This window comes from Eucyclogobius newberryi, unplaced genomic scaffold, assembly GCF_026437365.1.
Source record: "Eucyclogobius newberryi isolate DKJ021-1_F unplaced genomic scaffold, fEucNew1.0.hap1 SCAF_6, whole genome shotgun sequence".
NCBI lineage: Eukaryota > Metazoa > Chordata > Actinopteri > Gobiiformes > Gobiidae > Eucyclogobius > Eucyclogobius newberryi.
The window spans coordinates 21,816,229-21,835,903 of NW_027316278.1; the positions used below are offsets into that span (position 1 = coordinate 21,816,229).

At 37.5% G+C, this 19,675-nt stretch overlaps 1 protein-coding gene across 1 annotated transcript; it reads left to right on the top strand.

Annotated features, from left to right (window-relative positions):
• Window positions 1-19: 19 nt before the first annotated feature.
• LOC140347226 (tricarboxylate transport protein B, mitochondrial) lies at window positions 20-18,657 on the top strand. The gene is made up of 9 exons (XM_072433595.1): window positions 20-301; window positions 10,480-10,587; window positions 11,760-11,859; window positions 15,495-15,633; window positions 15,996-16,080; window positions 16,229-16,333; window positions 16,502-16,617; window positions 16,677-16,750; window positions 17,450-18,657. The coding sequence occupies exons 1-9, from the start codon at window positions 193-195 to the stop codon at window positions 17,562-17,564; spliced, it is 951 nt and encodes a 316-aa protein (XP_072289696.1). The 5' UTR covers window positions 20-192; the 3' UTR covers window positions 17,565-18,657.
• The last annotated feature ends 1,018 nt before the right edge of the window (window positions 18,658-19,675 follow it).

Genomic DNA, 19,675 nt, shown 5'->3' on the forward strand with positions numbered 1-19,675 from the left:
CTGTCAACAACACCAGGACCAGGATGTGCCGCGTGTGTGACGCGCAGAGAGCAGCGCATCCCGCGGAGCGCAACAACACAGCCGCGCCTGTGTTGCGCTCTTCTGTCACCGAGAGACTAGTCCACCTAAACTTTGGCAACAGTCATCTCAAGTAGTGCAAATCAAATTGTTTGAGTTGTTTCGTCTTCAAATATGGACAGAGGTGGTTTTACGAGTCCCTTCCACAGACCGCGCTGTCTGGCCGCGGCTGCTCCAGCGGGGAAAGCCAAGTTGACGCATCCGGGCAAGGCGATTTTAGCTGGTGAGTTCACTATGTTCCTAAACAAGTTCGTGTAAGTTTGTGTGAGAACTGCATTTGGCACCACTAATGGCCATGAAAAAAAAGCATGACAGTTTGTGTGTGATGAGGCGTTGCTATCGATCACATGACTAATCATAGGACGCAACAGTAACATGTCATTATCATTTTAGAACCAAATGAAACATGAAGAGTTGTATTTTGAGGACATGTTTTTTACAGTCCCGATGACTGAACTGCTGGCTGCCCTATTGCTTAATTCGTGTAATTACTCTGAGCGGGGTTAAACTGAGCACAAACAGCAATAGGCCTGTAATAGTTAATAACCACAATAACAACAACAAAGAGAACAGAACAATTTAAATAGCAAAACATGTTCCTTTTATTGACTTTCGGACCTGCGTTGTAGTCGTCTGATCTCAATTTATGTATTTATTCTGCCTGTCTCTGGATCAGGACACTTGATGTGGTCGTGATGATTATGGTGCAAGTCTCCTGGAGCTGCTCTTGTGTTTAGGGCTCATGCTGGCAGCTGCAGCTCGGTTGATTTCTGATGTGTTTTGCCAACATTTTTACACTAAATATTTCATTTTCCTGTATAAATTCCTTTTGATCGAGATCTGAAAATAAACAGCAAATATTAAGCTGCTCTTGTCAACAGGAAATGCTGGGCCCTCGGTACAAACCACATGTTCTCTATAGATTACAGACGTTTGGAGGGGCCATTTCCCCTTTGCATTGGGCCCAGATCATGCCCCTGCGTAGTAACAATTAGATATATTTCATAGATGCAAGTATGTTGTCTTCTTCTCATTCACAGATGAGGTAATGTGGTTGTCACAAGAACAATGCTTCCTTTCAGCTTGTGTAGAAAGTGGCCACGATTGACAGGGTTTGCCTCTTGTCTCGCACTGTGTGGTTTGGTTGATCCAGTCCGTTCAGTTTTGCAACAGTTGCACAAAATCACAACTTGTTCTTTCCCTGCTCCTCTAGCCTTGAAGTTAGATGGGGAGCTCTTTAAAAAGATTAAAATCATGATTATTTTAGTCATCATTTTAATTCTGTTTTTTGACACTGAAAAGGTCAAGGGTAGAGGAAGAATAGACTTACTGGCATTTCTGGTTTTGTGATTCATGTTTAAAAATGTAGATTGCTCCAGGTTTTGAGGAGCAGAAAATATCGTGTAATATATACATATATCTTTAAAATAATCACACACAAAAAGGCAATGAAATAACTTAATTTTAAGAGTATGGCATATATCTTACGTTTATTCAATTAATAGGTGTTTCATTGAAGAAAAAAGCCGACCCGGCCTGTACTTTTGTTTGGTAGCGTCTCCTACTTAAAGGTGGTATGGACCATTTTTTTCAGCAATTTTGTATCATATTTCCTCGTGGCGTGGATAAATCATTTGTCCCGCCACGTATCAATCATAAAACGCACCTATGGCTCACCTGCAGCCGCGTGCGGTTCGTGCCCACGTTTCCGCGTGCCTAAGCGCATGGATCTATCATAATATAGTTCCCTCAGTGTACGGGGCAAAATGAAGACGGAGAAAGACAGTTCGAGCTGACGCAGAAGTGGACAGAAATCTACGGGAGACGAGCGATGCGATGCGCTCCGTTGCGCTAATAAACAAACGCACGTGTGTGTTGTATCGGTCCGTACGGGGGAGTGCGCATGCGCACTTCCGCCTACGTTCTCAATTCGCCGAAAAATTGTCCATTGCGCCTTTAAGTATAATGCCATACTGTGGAACATTTCAGGCAAAGCAATAACATCTCCATTAAGACAAGGAGGGGGTGGACCTTTCACCAGAAAATATATTGTTCACCTTACGATGTACAGTCTACATAGATGGGTCTGAATGTCGTGTTAAGCATTTGTATCACTGAAGTCAAGGTTTAATCCAAGAAGAAAACCTTTATTTAAAGTGTTTTCTTTAAAGTCCTTTTCACCTGTAATCAGATGATATGTTGGTAACTTAAAACTAGAACAGCACTTGTGTCTAGTAGAAGGTTGGTTGAGAAGGCATGCAGAAGTCTGGTGAGGGAGGAGCTTTCTGTCGCCTGAACTCAAAGCCTCAACTGTGTTACGTCCAGTGCGGCCTGAGGGCAGAACACTGAAGGAACTAGGCCTGATATGAGAACTTTGCAATCAGTGCTTAATTTGTCCCCCGTTTGCCGGAATGTATTCCCATTTCTCTTGATTTTTGAGGTAAAGGAGAGAACAATTTTGGTGGATCTGGAGACATTATATACAGATAAATGGAGTCACACCTGTCCGAAAGCATTCCTGCAATAACTTATTTACAAATGAAGTCCTATATGATGGTATGATTTTTCTTAAAAACATCCAAACGGTAGATAGTAACATATCTCATACAGTATCATGCTTTTTTCCTCCAAGCATTTGGTATTAAACTATGCACGTAGATCGTTATTTTACATTTATTTAATTGTAAACTGCAATGTTGATCCATCATGACTTAATAATTGAAATTGGTTCACTGACCTAGAACGGGTGGCTCCGCCTCTTAGTGGCAGTCCACTGTAACAAGCTTCGCATTATGATTTACATGTTTCTATAAGATATTCCTTTATTGTCCCACATGGGGAAATTTCATTGGTGCAACGCAGGTAGATACAGAGGTAGATACAGAAGAACAGATCACTTATAGGAAGTCTGAAAAACACTTTCAGTAGAAGATCTCCTATAAATAAATAAAAACTCCCATAGACAAATAAATAAATAAATACCATTGAATGTGATCACGACAGTAATTGCACATGAATATGTGTCACGACAGCACATAGATTGCACATGAATTTCACAGTAATTGCACATGAATTGCACATGAATTCCAACAGCAATTGCACATACGACAGAATTGCACATCAGTATTAGGTTAGGTCAGTATTGCGACGGGATAACGTGACGATCTCCGGGTAAGACGACTGTTATCATTGAATAATCACTGAAAAACATAATGTAAATACAAATTTGAGTAAGCGAATGACAAGGGAACTGATTGTATTGACATAGTTATAAATGCTCATAAAAGTCAGTTTTGCATTATGTTAAATTAGGATGCGGCAATATCGATATTAATTATACAAATATTAAGTATCAGCTCCAATCCAGTAAAATGTGGTGTTCCAGGTGTTGGTTGAGCCTATAAATGGATGATATTTAAGACTATTAACAAGCCGATGTTGGCACAACATCTCATAATGTTTGAACTTTATTTATTTAAAGCTGATTGGTACTTACGTGTGTCAGTCTTTTGTTTGTTAAAGTAATTTTCCCACGCCACTGAATGCTGTGATTAGAGGCTTTACGTGTATGTTTATGATGCACCGTGAGGACTCTTAAATTACAGAGCAGTGTCACATACATCTCTGAGCTCTAGAGACACTAAGAACTGTTTATATGCACTGTAATGCTGTATTATACTGTGTTTGTTTGTTTTATGTGTGTTTTTTAATTGTTTTATGGAGTCTGAAATTAAAATTGATTGAACCCAAACGATCAATATCAGTATCAGAAATGGAAAAGCTGGATTGCTGCGTCTCCAGAATTCAGATGTAGCACCACTAACTTTGTTGTGTTTTGTAGATACTCATTATAGTCAGATTTTATTGAAGAATAAAATTCTACTCATAAATTTGTTCAGGCTGAATCAGATTAAATGGTAGTACAGCTTGTGCTATCACTTGTGCTATGGCAATTAAAAAAAAAAAAAAAAAAATAACTAATAATAATTTGTATTCTCTTTTTATTGATTAATGTCGATTTTGAATTAAAATGTCCTTTGTCTTATTAAAAACAAATTCAAATCTCTTTCAAAATATACAGACCTTTAATAGTGGCATTTAACAAAAACATTTTAAATAAAATAAAGTCACATTAGAGGATTGGCCGTGGACCTCTCGATTAAACAGACCAGAGTGGCTTATTGACTAATTTTTATTAATTACACTAGTGTCACTTGAACTCACCCTGCTTTGGCCTAAAGGTTGTGAGCAGAAGTGACCGACTGTGTTCTCAGTTTAGACACTTTCAGTGGTCTCACACAGCCCACTCCTCTGTGCTCCTCATAAATCACCACACTGCTCCCTCTCTTTGCACAAACCAGACCAGCAGCCTCTGAGCACTCTTGTCTCCATTTGGTCCTGATGTTGGACCAGTTTAGTCGTGATGTTGACTTGTTTGGTCCGGGTTTAGTTATGATCTTGTTAGGGTTTTGTCCCTGTTTAGTAAAAATGCTGATGTGGTGTATGTGGAACGGTGAACGGACATGACAACTACTGGCTCCCTGTGGCTCAGAGAATAGACTTTAAAGCAGCTCTGCTTGTGTACAAGTCTCTCCATGGCCTAGCACCAAAGTACATCTTGGATATGTTAGTGCCATATGAACCATCTCGGACTCTGAGGACCTCAGGGACCGGCCTCCTGCTGGTGCCCAGAGTCAGGACAAAACATGGGGAATCTGCGTTTCAGTTTTATGCAGCTAAAATCTGGAACAGTCTTCCTGAAGATGTGAGACAGGCTTCTACTCTGACAATGTTCAAATCTAAGCTAAAAACTGTTTTGTTTAGCTGCGCATATGACTAAAAGGATTTTTTCTTTGCACTCTTCTCTTTTGTTTGTGATTTTATTAGTTTAGAAAATCAGTTGGATTGATAATTTTTAATTTAGTTAATTTTATTGTATTTCTGTAATTTCTTTGTGATTTGAATGCATTTTTCCTGCTGTGAAGCACTTTGAATTGCCTTGTGTATGAAATGTGCTCTACAAATAAACTTGCCTTGCCTTGCCTTGCCTTTATTTGGTGTATATATAAATTATAGTTTAAAATAATTACAAAGCTGTAGAAAATTCAGTGACATCACACTAGGGACACACATTCTGTTTTGACCCTTTAAACTAAATAAAGGTGCTTTCATATATTTTTATTTGTCAAATATTTTTTTTTACAACATTGGATGAGTTTTGGCCCAGTGGATGCTGGGTAATTTCCTTGTGTGATGTCATCAATTACAAACAGGAAGTACAAAAGTAGTAGTAAATATATATTTTTGGCTAAAATGAATATATATATATATATATATATATATATATATATATATATATATATATATATATATATATATATCATTTTAGCCAAAAATATTCATTTTTGTTGGATGTATGTATATATATATATATATATATATATACATACATACATACATCCCAAATGTCTTTAAACGTATTAGTTGAGATTTAAGTCTAAAACAAGTGTGAAATGAAAGTAGAATTACCCATATATCTTTATACCAGAATTTGTTAAATTATAAACAATATACTCTTAAGTCCAGTTTTAAATATCTTCAAAACAATATTTAGACTGAGGGCATCTTCAGGATGTGTCTGTAGCATGAGGTTTTGAACACTGCCAGTCTGTTAATGCCAACAGCACATTTAGTGCCACGAGCCACACCGGTGTGCATGGCCACACCGGTGGGCTTTCTTTCTACAATTCATCCTGGAGAAACTACTATTTCTCACACAAAACTAAAGAACCTTTTCACACATCCACGCTGCAGGCTTAATTCATTTCCCATGTAAAATTCATAAACTTATAATTAAGATCCTGTTAATTAGGGAGTGTTGTTGAGGACAGGGGAAGTCCAAAGGATGGATGTGTACATTAATTATTCCTTTTATCGTTTGCCTGAAGAAAATGTTACCACTAGTCATTATTATAGATGTATTTATACATATTATGTCATGTTATGTTTCCCTCATTCAAATTAAATAAAAGATTGTCCCAAAAGTAAAACTGTGGGCTGCAAACATATTCTCAATAACAATTTGATACGAGCCAGTTTGGAGAACAGACTTGGCAGTACAAACGCATGACTATTGCCGTCTTATGTTGTTCCAGTATTGCGTTTCATAAACCTGTCTGATAACGACTGGAGAGAGTGAGTGACGAGCAGATGTGCTCATTAGACTCAGTGTCACTCCTCCACAGCTGTGTTCCCTCTGCGCCACATCCACAAGGCCCAAGCACCCAAAACCAGTCACGAGAAATGTTCAAAGTGTTCAGAAATCCATTTGAAACAAGTTCCTACACAGATTATATTGTTTTGTTTTTGTTTTTGAGAGGCTAGGCTTAAAGGTGCATTGTATAGACTTTCTATTACTGTGATTTATTCTGTTTTAATAATACACATGCTAATTACTCATTTGAATGCCCTACTGAGGAACATTCCTAGCAAAATAACAAGCAGGTGACAGAACCTTCACCAGAGACGATCGGCTAAACATCTCACCGCTAATAGTCAGTTGGAGAGAAATTAGACTCAGTAAACGTGAGTTACTGTTTGTAATATTGCATTTCTGATGCTCAATAGAAACAGCTTCAAACTCCAAATATACATTTTCATTTGATAATTAGTAATCCATAATAATATAATTGATCTTAAGCTAATTAGTGGTTTAGAGACAGTTAAGAATCATTATTAGGGCATTTCAGTCTTCTTAAAGGTGCACTATGTAACTTTTGTGTGTTATTGCTTTCCCCGGAATGACACTAACAAGTTATTGGTCAGATCTGTGGAGGGGCGACGACTCAAAAATGCATGTTTTTCTAGACTTTAAAACAAACACTTGGAAAACACATGTGACTGAATGAATGCAAGATATACATATAATGCCATGCTGTGGAACATTCCAGACATCGGTCGACCCTCCACCTGAAACGATTCACAGTTCACCTTTGATAAAACATGTGCACCAAATTATAGTTTTGAATTTAAAAAACAGATTCATGTTGTTTTCTTTACACTCTGTATAAATACGATGTCAGTGTAAATTGTAAAATAAGTAACATACCCAGGCTTTACCCAAAAGCTCATAAAAGAAAATGGATTCCCTTTTCTCCGATACCTTGGCAATACCATTTGTGTCCCTCCTCCTGTGATTGCAAGTGCCAAGTATGCATTTAGAAGGATTGATTTTATGACACAGTGGCAAAAGGGAGCGAGTGGGGCTGTGAGAAAAATTAGGAGACGGAGACTGGAGCAGACTATGAAGATAAAGATTAATGGTCTCTCCAGTCGTAACGTGTGTTTGGCAGCTTCTCCGGACTCATTCACTGTGTCATCTTCAAACGGGTCGGAGAAGGGACCGCAAAATGGGGCAGAAGACAAACAAGCAGCCTGGGTCGGCCTCAGATGAGGATTGATCAGGTGTTTGTCTGTTGCTGCTGCCTCGGTTTACCTGTGACAAATGAGAAGCGTGTGCAGCTTCTTCACCAAAAACACTGACCCACTGACGCTGGTGGTTATGGATCAGGAGTGATTTATGTTGGTGATCAGCTGCATGTGCTGTACAGGAGCACTTCAGGATATGCGCACTAACGTTATGGGGCTTTGTTGTAGGGCTGCAATTAAAGAATTAGTCGAATCGTTAGTGATTATATTTTTGATTCGTCGACGAGTCAAGCGATAATTTGCAACAATCTGTAAATCTCATGATACAATAATTATCACGATTAATGTCACAGTACAATATTTACGTGGAGAAAATACTACATTTTCCTTTAAATGCCTTTGGAGCAAATATTTCATCACATCCAAGACTTAGATATAATAATAGTTACAATAATAGATATAAAATTGCTTGATAACAGTTATTTCTTTTTTTTTAGCTACTGCTGCAGCAAAACAATTGAATTTGGCTTTTAATTTGATTAATTGTGACAGACCACAATATTTTTTATTTCAGTTAGTTCAGTTGTTCCATCCCTAATTTTGAATTTATTGAGATTTGTTTAATTCATTTTGAAAACAGGTTAATATAAAATATGCGACTAAAAGCTTCTGGGAAGACAATATTTGTGAATGAAATTTATTATTGATTCAATCACAAATTGTTTATTCCTTTTATGTTATTTGAATTTATTTAATACCACTATTTTTGTTATAAAATGTTTTTGGTATGTGATTGGTCCAGATGTTGACTTAAAATTCTTCAAATTGAAAAGTGTTATTTTAAAAATTGACTTGTCATAATTATTCTGGTTAATTATTGAAGCCTTGAATACATTTCACAACCAAATTCACACGTGTGTTCACACAGTGTGTTCTTTGTGTCAGTCCCAAGACCAAATAGAGCAAAAGTAACTAAAATAAATGTATATAATATTTATGGTATTAAATTACACATTGAGCCTGGGCAGACCTGACGTTGTACTTTATTTCAAATTTCACATTAATATGAATTATCCTGACCTGTAAGATTAATAATTTTCACCCACATTTTCCATTTTACACTTAAATGTGAAATGTATAGGGCTATATTGGCTCCAAAGTAAAAGCCCTTTTGCGTTATTGATTTCCTTTATTAAATCATTGTCCTTCACTGATAAAGAGGCTTTTAGGCTCGTCCAGCAAATGAGGCTTAGAGGAAATGGCTCCGATCCAACATGAGAACGTCACTGCAGCATCGTGAGCAGGAGCAGCACATTTCTTAAACTATCGACACAAATATATAAGATTTATATTGACTCACTGACCTCTATATTCTCAGGTTTACCTTTTAGCTTCACTGATTATTGTGAAGTCCTGGATGTTGTGTTTCATTGAGCTAGGTTTGTGTTCTTGTAATTTAATTAAAGTTAGCTTCCCCCTCTGCAGTCTCTGCAAGAAATTTACACATTCATTTGATTAGCAATGACTTGAGTGGATTACAATCTACATTTGTTCACAATTAATGCTTTTGTTATTCTTCATGCCAACAATTACAGTACACTGGTGTAGTTGCTGTCATTATGTCATTATTCGTTCTTCTCTCGGGCCACAGCTCTTAATGTTAATGGAGTCGTTTGTGGACACACTAAAACAATTCATGACGTAATGTCTCCTCCTTGTTATGGGGGGCTTTAAATCAGGCTGCGTAAAACAAGGACCAAGATGAACCTGTGAATTTAATGATGCACATGATTTTCTCCCCTTCTATGTGAAAAAAGAACCATTACACATAATGTCTGAAGGCATTTCCAAACGGTCATTGGCTTAAGCGATTTGACAGAAGGGAAAGAGCAGGTAGGATTGGAAGTAACCCTTAACTGAGAAGTAACTAAACACAAATACCACAATATGTATTCAGAATGTTTTCCAATACAGTCTGACATTTGGTGTTATTCAGAATACAGTTACTCTTCTAAAATAAAAGGAATACATCACAGTATTTGATAACAGAGATTAGGCTTCAAACTGCACATGATTGTTTAGAAAAAGCTAAAGCACCGCTCTTGTGGTGAGTGCATGTGATAAATAATGCATGACAAACTGCAACAAACTTCTGCTTTTTTACACTGTAATATAAAGCAACTTAATGTTAACACAACACTGTTAATGTTAAAAAGGTCAATGTGTCGCTCAGTGGCTTTGTGAGTTTAATTCCAGCTCTGACAATTTGCTGAATGTCCTTCCTTGTCTCATCCCCATTCTACTCTACACTATAAAGCCTTCTGGGCACAATGTCCGTAGAATGCACATTTTTTGTCTGTTTCTGTTTGTTGCAAGTATGAAATTGTGTGTTGAATGTCCTCAAAGCACCTTTTTTGACTCGTTAAAAAGTTAATAATAAATCAAACAAATGCCAATAAAACTCATTCAGTACATTTACAATAGTTGTTATATTTTACACACTGAAGATTAAAAAACAGCTTAGGTTAAGACCTAAAAAGTCTTACTCATACACCATTTCTAGAGTTTAGAAATAGAGAAAATGTTCAGGTCGCCCCAGTTCTGGGATTGAAGATGATATCAAAAGGCCGTCTGTGCCGCAGACAGGACAGATAATGGCATCCCAGGTTCAGTTGTGGATGTAGAATATCATATTTAAGTGACGTGATGTACGTGTTTCGATGTATTTTCACACGAATGTAGAGAGGATTTGCACATACAAATATTTTGCATAGACGTAGTGCTGCTTTTGATCAAAATAAAGTTTTATTTTCATGATCTTAGCCCTAAACATTCATTCATTGCCTGAGAAGATCTGGCTCCCATTAAAGAGCCAAAACACAATAGGCTCATCACACACACATCAGCACTATTGTCTTATATGATTCATCTCATACCCAACAATGACTCAAACATGTTTCTTCTGCTTTACAGGTGGGATCGCAGGAGGCATAGAAATCTGCATTACTTTCCCCACAGAGTACGTGAAAACTCAGTTACAGCTGGACGAGAAAGCCAACCCGCCCAAATACAGGGGTGTAGGTGAGTTAGTGTCCTCATATCTGTGTCTGTTCCTCTTCCAAACCCCGAGCCTCTCCAAGGAGCTCATTATCTAATTACCCATCATCCCTAGCTACATTAGGGAACCTGGCAGGCTGTCAGCATTCTTGTTTATGTGACATAAAACAGACCAGTGCGCCCGGTTACTGTCAATACACACGCAAAGAGGAAGTGCGGGAGTGTGCGCTTCTCCGTCTGTGCTAATGAGAGCGGGAGACAGCTGTTGCGTCGCTGCTTCGTTAACTAAGGTACACTAAAACTGTACTTGACTGCTCATGGATACTTCAGAGAAACGCTTTAAATGGAGCTTTAAAGGGTTAGTTCTTCTCCAAATAAACATAAACACTCTCATTTGTAGAGGTGCGGTGGGCAATATATTTCGAAATTTGGATAATATTGTGAATGTTGTTTAAAGATATGCAACATTTTGAATATCAAGTGTATAGTTTATAGTTAAAAATATAACAAAAGGAGCTGAAAAACAAAAGTGAAACAAGGAACGTTGTAAACTTTCAAATACAGGTATTCATTCCACATGTGTTTGATGATTAAACCTCAACTAAAAGACATGACGTTCAAAGACATGTTTAAATCCTGTCATTCCCTTTGACGACAAAACAATGTCTCTCAGATGTAAAACTTCAACAGAGGAAATGATTGATGGATACCTGTGGAATTTGCGTTTGGCTACAGCAAAAAAGAAAAGCAATAACAAGGAGATGGATGACAGGGATGGAGCCAACTGAAATGTAAAAAAATTGACAAATGGGACAGGTACAAAAGGGGACAGAATACTTTTTTGTTTTTGTCTTTTCGCTCCCTGTGTCGTGTTCTGTTTATATGTTTTGTATCATTTAAAAACATAAAAAAGAGAAATCACTAGAAATCCATCCATTTTCTACCGCTTGTTCCCTTTCGGGGTTGCGGGTGACTGGAGCCTATCCCAGTGACTTCGGGCCTTAGGCGGGGTACACCCTGGACAGTGGCCAACTCGTCGCAGCTCAACAGAAATAAATACACATATTGTTTTAACACATTTCTTTTGGCTTGCCATAGTATCATCTGAGTATTGTTCACGGGATACTCGGGATATTCATGTTTATCACATTCGCCTACCGCTTACTGTTGTGTGTTTGCTGTGTTTTTTCCCGCAGGTGATTGTGTGAAGCAGACTGTGCAGGGTCATGGAGTCAGAGGGCTGTACAGAGGCCTCAGCTCACTGCTCTACGGATCAATACCCAAATCTGCAGTCAGGTTTGTCACACTCCGTCACAACGGCTAATGCATACACACGCTTTTACTCGCAAGAGGGAGGACTTTCTGCATCTGCTGAAATTGTGTACCTGACAAATGAAATGTTGACCTTAAATAAGTGTGAAAAGGTTGACATTTCAAGTAAATTAAATTCAAATGACTTTCAATGGGAGCTGGTAAGAACCCACAATACACAAGAGTCATAGTATAAAATGATTAACCACAGAATTGTTGAAAGTGCTGAAAATGTTAAAAAGATCTAAGCTCTTTTTTTCAATTTTTTTTATTACTCAGTGACACCAGCTCACTCAATTTCAGCTCAATTTAGTGGACTATTGGTTGTTTCACTGTCAGATTGCAGATTTGTTGACCTGGTTTATCGTTCATATCTCTGTGATTACTGGGAATATCCACATGAAACAAATAACGGCACAAAGTTCAATGTCTTTTTTGTCGGCAGAAATAACAGTGACATTATGTTTTCAAAATAGCTTCAGAAAGTGATGCATTCTTCAACCCTAGACATCATTGTTGTTACTCAAAAGATAATGTGACAAGTTTGTGGTGCCAATCCCTAACAAGTAATGATAAGATTCAATATTTATGGAACATACATTTGGATATTTCTTTTAAAAGACAAATATCTCATAGAGTTAGGCCCCTGTCCTTAATCTGAAATGATGATATTATCGAATTCAAGAACATGAATGTAGCCTATTGGATATCTCGATGAAGATTATAAGACAAAATGAAATAAAAATCTGCTAAAATGTGACTGTACATGTCCTGACACAGACAAAGTTAAAAAGTTAAAATTAAACAAAAATGTGCAGAACTTTATACCCTTGTCTGTAGTTTTGGTCCTTTCTTAAATTCAAAGAGCTTTTTTTTCTTCTTCTTTTTTAAATTATAGATATGTTTACAATTTTGACATTTATTTTTCTGTATATTAGTATTTAGCCTATTTGCGTATTTACGTTTTGTCAAACCTGCCTTTTTTTGTTAGTTTATATTTATTTGCTATAATTTGTGAATTTGGTTCAATGACAGTGGAAACAAAGTGTTTTGTGACGCTGGTATGTCTCCCACCTCTAGTGTTGGTAGTGTTTTTTTGAGCAAGCCTGATCCCTCATAACTAACTAATGAAACCTCCCAAAAACTAACTTTTCTTGTCTCTCCCCTGCTGTAGACTCTGGTGTTTGTGTTACAAAATGACTGGTGCCATTATGATCCTGTACCTGAAACCACTCTCACACTCCAATTATTCAACTCTATTACCCACAATGCTTGGCTTAAATGCCAGAGTAGCCTTCAGTATAATTATGTTATTTTTCATTCAAGTGACATTTCTCTGGAGCGCGTTCACGTGGCGCACCAATGAGAGAGGCTTTCTTTATTCTTTAGTCTCTCTATGTGTGTGTGTGTGTGTGTGTGTGTGTGTGTGGTGCTGGAGGGTACAGGCTGTCTGTCCTATAGTGAGACAGGCTCATTCAGGCGGAGCTAAGATGCCACTCAAAGTGACGCTGGGTCTCAACAGAGTGACCGTTGTGAACTCTCAGCCGAGATGGGGACAATATTTTACTATAGAAATGTCTGAACTGTCAGCTGAGCGGAAACTGCCTCGAAGGTCAAGAAAACCAGCAAGCTAATCGTTTTATTTTATGTGTCAAATTTCACTGTGTCTGTTAGGGATGTCATTATTATGTCAACTATATTTTATTGTTATATTGTAGAAGAAACATCATCATTTTAAGATAATTCACAATTGTTGACAAACGGACCAAACAGCTAGGACATTTTTAATTCACTTTAATTCACATTTTCCTCTGGTTTGAGACCAGTTGTATGAATTGACACTTTCTGATTGATAAAGAAGAAAATGTGACCCAAAAAAAAATTAAAAATAAAATAAAACTAGGTTCACTGGCTAGATCCTATTGAATTTTTTCAAAATGTTGTTACCTGAATGATCACACTTATTGATAAAACAATTAATGTTGACAACCCCAATGGAAAACTGCCACTTTGATTAATGAAACAAGAACGCTGACCAATAAATGTAGTGTCTTATACATGTGAAATGTCTAGTATTATTTTTATTTGAAACAAGTGCATTCTAATAAATTCACTTGACTAGTAAAGTTTCTAATTACCAGGAATGATAATACCAATACAAATAAGACATAAAAGAAGAATTACATCACCAGAAACAGAGGATGAGTGTGATTTGACTTTAGCCTGTGATTTTAATATTGCAGGACAAGCAAATTAAGAGGCACGCACTCTTTATGACCGAGTGGGGGATTTTCATTTGATTTATTTCCAAAAGCTTGTCATGTTTCTGCTGACCATTTTGTCGTGGCCATTTCCCGGTCCACTCTCCTCCGCTGCGTCCCCTCCTCCTTCCATTAACTGATTGCCTGCAGTGAGGAGTACAGACGAGCGCGTACTGGAAGGGTGGGAGAGGGTCGACCTTTTTATCCTTTTAACTCTACCTTTTCTTTCATGTCTCCCTCAACCTCACTCTATAACTGCTCATGTCCCCAAAGCTTGAGTAAGGACTGTAATGAGGGTGGTCCACTCGCCGTCAGCCGTACAGCGTGACTTTGACTTTGCCGTTAATGTCGGCCAAAATATCACTATAAAGCTTCCGTTTGGACAGTGACGGGACATATAAGATTGGCAAAGAAACACAACTGATCAGCATTTTCTTCTCCAGCGCTAATGAATAGCTTCTGCAGGCAAGCAGGGTCCGCTTTTCATGACGCTTTTAGCTGTCAGTGAGTCATGGTACACAAAAACAATTGCTTTGTGTGAATATTGTTCAAAGCTGGTTTAGCAAGTGAAGTCTGTCTTTCAAAACCAATCAAAATGTGGAGTTGAGATATAATAACTAAAGGAAAATGATATAGGCGCTGCGAGAGGAACAGGTGAATAAAAATGACTGAGACAGAGGGGGAAACAAAGCATTCATCAAGGCAAGTGTCCTCCCCCGCCCCTTCACTACAGACACTGGCCACAATTCAATTGCATCTATAAATAACCTTTCCTGTAAAGGACACAACAATTCCTGACTGCAAGATACATAAACTTCACCTCTTCCATTTGTACTTCATCCCTGATCAGTAAACACGTAAACCCTACACACCCACGGGTTTCAGAATTATGAAAAAATATGACTGTAGTTATAGCAAAGAACAATTTGAAAATAACATTTGGCTTATAGGCCTTAAGCATGTGAACATTAGTTTTCATTTAATTGCTTCATTGCGTGAAAACAAATGCATTGATTTAATGAATAATGGATTAAATGTGGGGTGAGAGTGGCTTAAAAACATATATAATTTAATCAGAAAGTTGTTGTTGTTCAAATCCCGTTCAAGACACGACGAAGAGAGCATAAGAGCAGCCAGGTTTCTGCCAGTCAGTCTCAGGGCAGCTGTGACTACAAAAGTAGATTATCACCAACTGTGTGAGAAGTGAATCAAATGCAATCTAAAGTGTAAAATTGTATCAAATCCTAAAACCCCAAATCCAATGAGAAGTGTATTTTTGCCCAGGCTGTGGAAATACTTCCTCAGTTCCTGCTGTAACTTGTGTTAATAATCTTTATTGCTTTTCTTTTTTTTCTCCAGATTTGGGATGTTTGAGTTCCTCAGTAATCATGCCAAAGATGAGAATGGCCGGCTGGATCCCACAAAAGGCATGGTGTGTGGGCTGGGAGCTGGTGTGATGGAGGCGGTGGTAGTGGTCTGTCCCATGGAGACCCTCAAGGTTTGGACTCTTTAATGACTGTATATGATGCTGGGACAGCTCTTTATAAATAGATGTTTAAATTAGATCTTAACGTTTTATCACATCTGGTTATGAATAGGCCTATTGTTCACTCTGGCCTGGAGCTCAGCTGACAGTAACAATGAACATTTATCAACTTGAACAAACACAGATGAATTCTACAAGGACAAGCAAAATGTTTTCAATTTGTCACTAAAAAACAGACATAACATGTGCATTTCACCTTGAAAAGAGTTATGTCTCCAAGTTAGATATTATGATTTGGACATTATTATGTTCTATGAACTAGCTCTGTTCGACTCTCATCCTTCTCTCATCCTGTTCTTGATTTATCTCTCAAGGTCAAATTCATCCATGACCAGACGTCAGCCAACCCCAAATACAAGGGCTTTTTCCACGGAATCAGACAGATAGTTCAGGAACAAGGTAAAGTATAAAATGATAAAGTATGACTCAGGAAGCGTGTGTCTGCTGCTCTCTACTGGTGTAATTGCATAACACAATGTTCTCCAAGCAGCATGTACATTATTAGGGTGGATAAGCACTTATTGCTGCTTATATTATCCTCTTTTAGGATTGAGGGGGACCTACCAGGGCCTCACTGCTACTGTCCTCAAACAAGGCACCAATCAGGCCATTCGCTTCTCAGTCATGACCTCCCTGAAGAACTGGTACAAAGGTCTGTCCAAATTTTGATCTATCAGTCAATATTTATGAATGTTTTCACATTGTATTGTTAAATTATAGGTTATTATTTATTAAAACTAGAGTAATTTCTATGTTGACATTGTAATGCAATATTTTGTCATTTACTGTATAATTACTTTCATTGGTTATGGACCATTAGGTGATGACCCAAACAAATCCATTAACCCCTTAGTGACGGGTACATTTGGAGCAATAGCAGGAGCTGCGAGTGTCTTTGGAAACACTCCACTAGATGTCATCAAGACGAGGATGCAGGTACGTGTGGAAATTTAAACAAGTCTGTGTTCTGAGCTAACAGTGTCTCCTTTCTTTAGGGTCTGGAGGCACATAAATATAAAAGCACTCTGGATTGTGCCACCAAGATTATGAAACATGAAGGACCACGAGCGTAAGTAATCTAAGCATTTTATGAGCATTTCCCTCTCAAAGCTTTCACAGAACAGTGCAAATTCAATGCTGGGAAGTTACATTTAGTATATTACAATTACTTGAGTAACTTTTTAAAACCTCAGCGGGAGTTTAAATTAAACATTTTGTTGGACTCTTTTAAATGTTCTATTAAAGAACATGGATGAAGCTATCAAGCTGCAAATGCTTTATTTAAGTCTTACTAAATAATGATTGACTGTGAGTGTAAATGTGAAAATGCTGCGTTATTGTTGTGCTGTTGCCTCTGGCAGATTTCAATGAGTTTTTATCCTGGTTTAAGAAAGGTAAAATAAAAATGTAATTTTCAAACATAATTTAACTTCTACTTGAGTAATAGCTTTTACAATGTGACAGAACGCTTACTTGAGAAATAGTTGTGTTGACAATATTACATCATGTAAACATTTGTGATTCTTGCACTGCTTTAGTTTTGGTCTATCATTTGTGTATTATTAAATGCATTGTCCTTCCAAATAATTACAATAATTTAAAATTATAAATCAGATGTTACGTCCAGATACTCACAGTTCTCTTAGTTGAGAAATAGTTTCCCCTTTTATTCTTCCTATTTGAGTACCGGTATTTATCTCTGCACGCCTCTTATGTCTGTATCTGCAACTTAACGTACAAACTGAATGCATATGTTGTTTTTCTGTAGGTTTTATAAAGGCACAGTTCCACGTTTGGGGCGTGTGTGTTTGGATGTGGCCATCGTCTTCATCATCTATGAGGAGGTGGTGAAGGTTCTCAATGTAGTGTGGAAAACAGACTGAGCACATCTGATGAAACTTGAAGCAGCTCAACCATCTTTAGTATTAACCTGAGTGGAAGACTGCTCCCTTCCACCAATGTACTTGAACACATCAACCATTCCTGTATAATTAATACTTATGTGCAATGAGAAGTGGAGGGTGAATGTAATCCAACTGGTACAATAATTATTAATTCACCCATGTTATTAGAATTATAGCCTGAAGAAAGTTATGCAATTAACTGTGAAATTACAGAGGAAAAAATAAGCCATTATAGTTTGATGGAAGCCCTTATTATTGGGAAATACCCCCAAATACTTCAACTTTACAAGTGTAATAACCAGCTATTTAGCAAACTGTAGCACCATATTATAGCCTTTATTTAGATAATTTATTTTTTATAGATTACTGATTTGTGTTTATGTTTGCCACCAGCAGCAGTAATGATTTACAACTCAAAATATATGAAATAGTGCTTATAGAATTTAAACTACATATGTAGAAAATATTGTATTTTTTATCAGATGGCGTATTTATTGTTGAAAGTGTGTAAGAGAATGTTTTTATAATGTTGTCATTATAAAACTAGTTCCAATTGTAGCCTAACATTTAAAAACACATAAAATTTAAATTATGGATTTATGTGTCAAAAAGATTCGCTGCTGTCTTGATGATGCACATATTCAAGGTACATAGTTTTCTCATCACATTCTCATTATGAGGAAGGCCAGATGTTTACAATATTCTGCAGTTGGTTTTAGATTATAGTGGATATACTTAATCAGGGTTATAACCCTTTATCAATAATGTGCCTTTTTAATTGTTTTGTCTCATGGCCATAACACTATGACATGGCCATAACACTATGAATGTATGTTTAATTGTGTTTGTCATGCCTTGATTGTTGCAGTAAACTTGACGGTCCTGTCATGGGCTGTAACTGTTGTGAATATGATCTACAGAGTAAATTTAGCAGAATATCTGGGTACAAAGTGGTGTTTTCTTGTAAATTGTTGTAATCCAGATTAATGTATGTGTCTGTATTGGCATTATGATGATTGTGTGCAATGAACACTGCCATGTTACTAAAAAGTAAAATGATGGGTTGGTTTCAGATCTTGTTGTTTCTATCTCTGCTGTTGCTCGACACAGAGGCAAAGCATGAAGCAGGTGAACAGGGTCCAACAAAAGGACCTTTGTTCAGATTCTTGGCAATTAGTCTGTCCCAACTATTTCATTTTATTTCCACATACTACACAACACAGAGGCTTGAGACTGCTGCTTGTATTTGCAGTTAATCGCATAATTATTTGAGTCACATAACAACTGCAAAAAGTTTACAGTAAAACAATCTGAGTTTCAAATCGTAGGGAATCCGTAGTTCAAGATTTTCGACCTTTTCGTTCGTTTGTTTTTTTGCAAAAAAAAGCCACTAGATGGCGCTAAACTTACAATTTTACAAACGTTCAGATTGTCACTTTTGCACTGCCATCTGTTGTCCCACAGCTCTTAAATCGTTTAAATTGGCTTTGTCGGTGTTGTTGAGAGTAAAGTGGTGCACAAATCTAAGAGAGGTGGATTGTTCAGTGCAGTCGTTTTTACTAGCACTCATTTCTAGAGACAAAGCCTATATATGACATACAGATGTTCAATTCCCATCACTAAGTTGTGTGGAGCTTGCAGGTTTCAATGGCCCGTGTCCTTTGTAACCCTCATTCAAACGGACCTTTACAGTATTCAGACACAGCACAGCTTCTGTTCTATTCAGACCGGCTCAGTGAAGGGGAATTAATGTTATTGTTGCTCCCTGTCTTTCAAAGGGCCACATCATCGCTATTCTTGCAGATGAAAAACTGTTGTAAAATTCTCCAAGACCAAAGTGAGAAAGTGTTAGTACCAAAGTGAACCAAATTAAGATAAACTATAAAGTGATCTTTTGTCTGAGCAACTGTCCGTGGTGCTGAATTAAATGTCACATCGACTGCCACTTATTCTGACAGGTTTGAGTGAACGTGTAATCTTTATGTTCATCATTTTAACTCTGGTGAACCTGGGAATGGATTTTCAGCTTCTTTTACGCACACTTCGACGCGCATCCTGAGCTGGTGGTCCAGCCCACGCGGCGCGCACTG

Excerpts from the sequence above, each read along its gene's own strand:
- LOC140347226 (XM_072433595.1), top strand. The coding sequence starts at position 193 with ATGGACAGAGGTGGTTTTACGAGTCCCTTCCACAGACCGCGCTGTCTG. Across the intron at positions 16,334-16,501 it reads CCTGAAGAACTGGTACAAAG|GTGATGACCCAAACAAATCC; the intron begins GTCTGTCCAAAT and ends ATGGACCATTAG. Across the intron at positions 16,751-17,449 it reads AAACATGAAGGACCACGAGC|GTTTTATAAAGGCACAGTTC; the intron begins GTAAGTAATCTA and ends GTTTTTCTGTAG.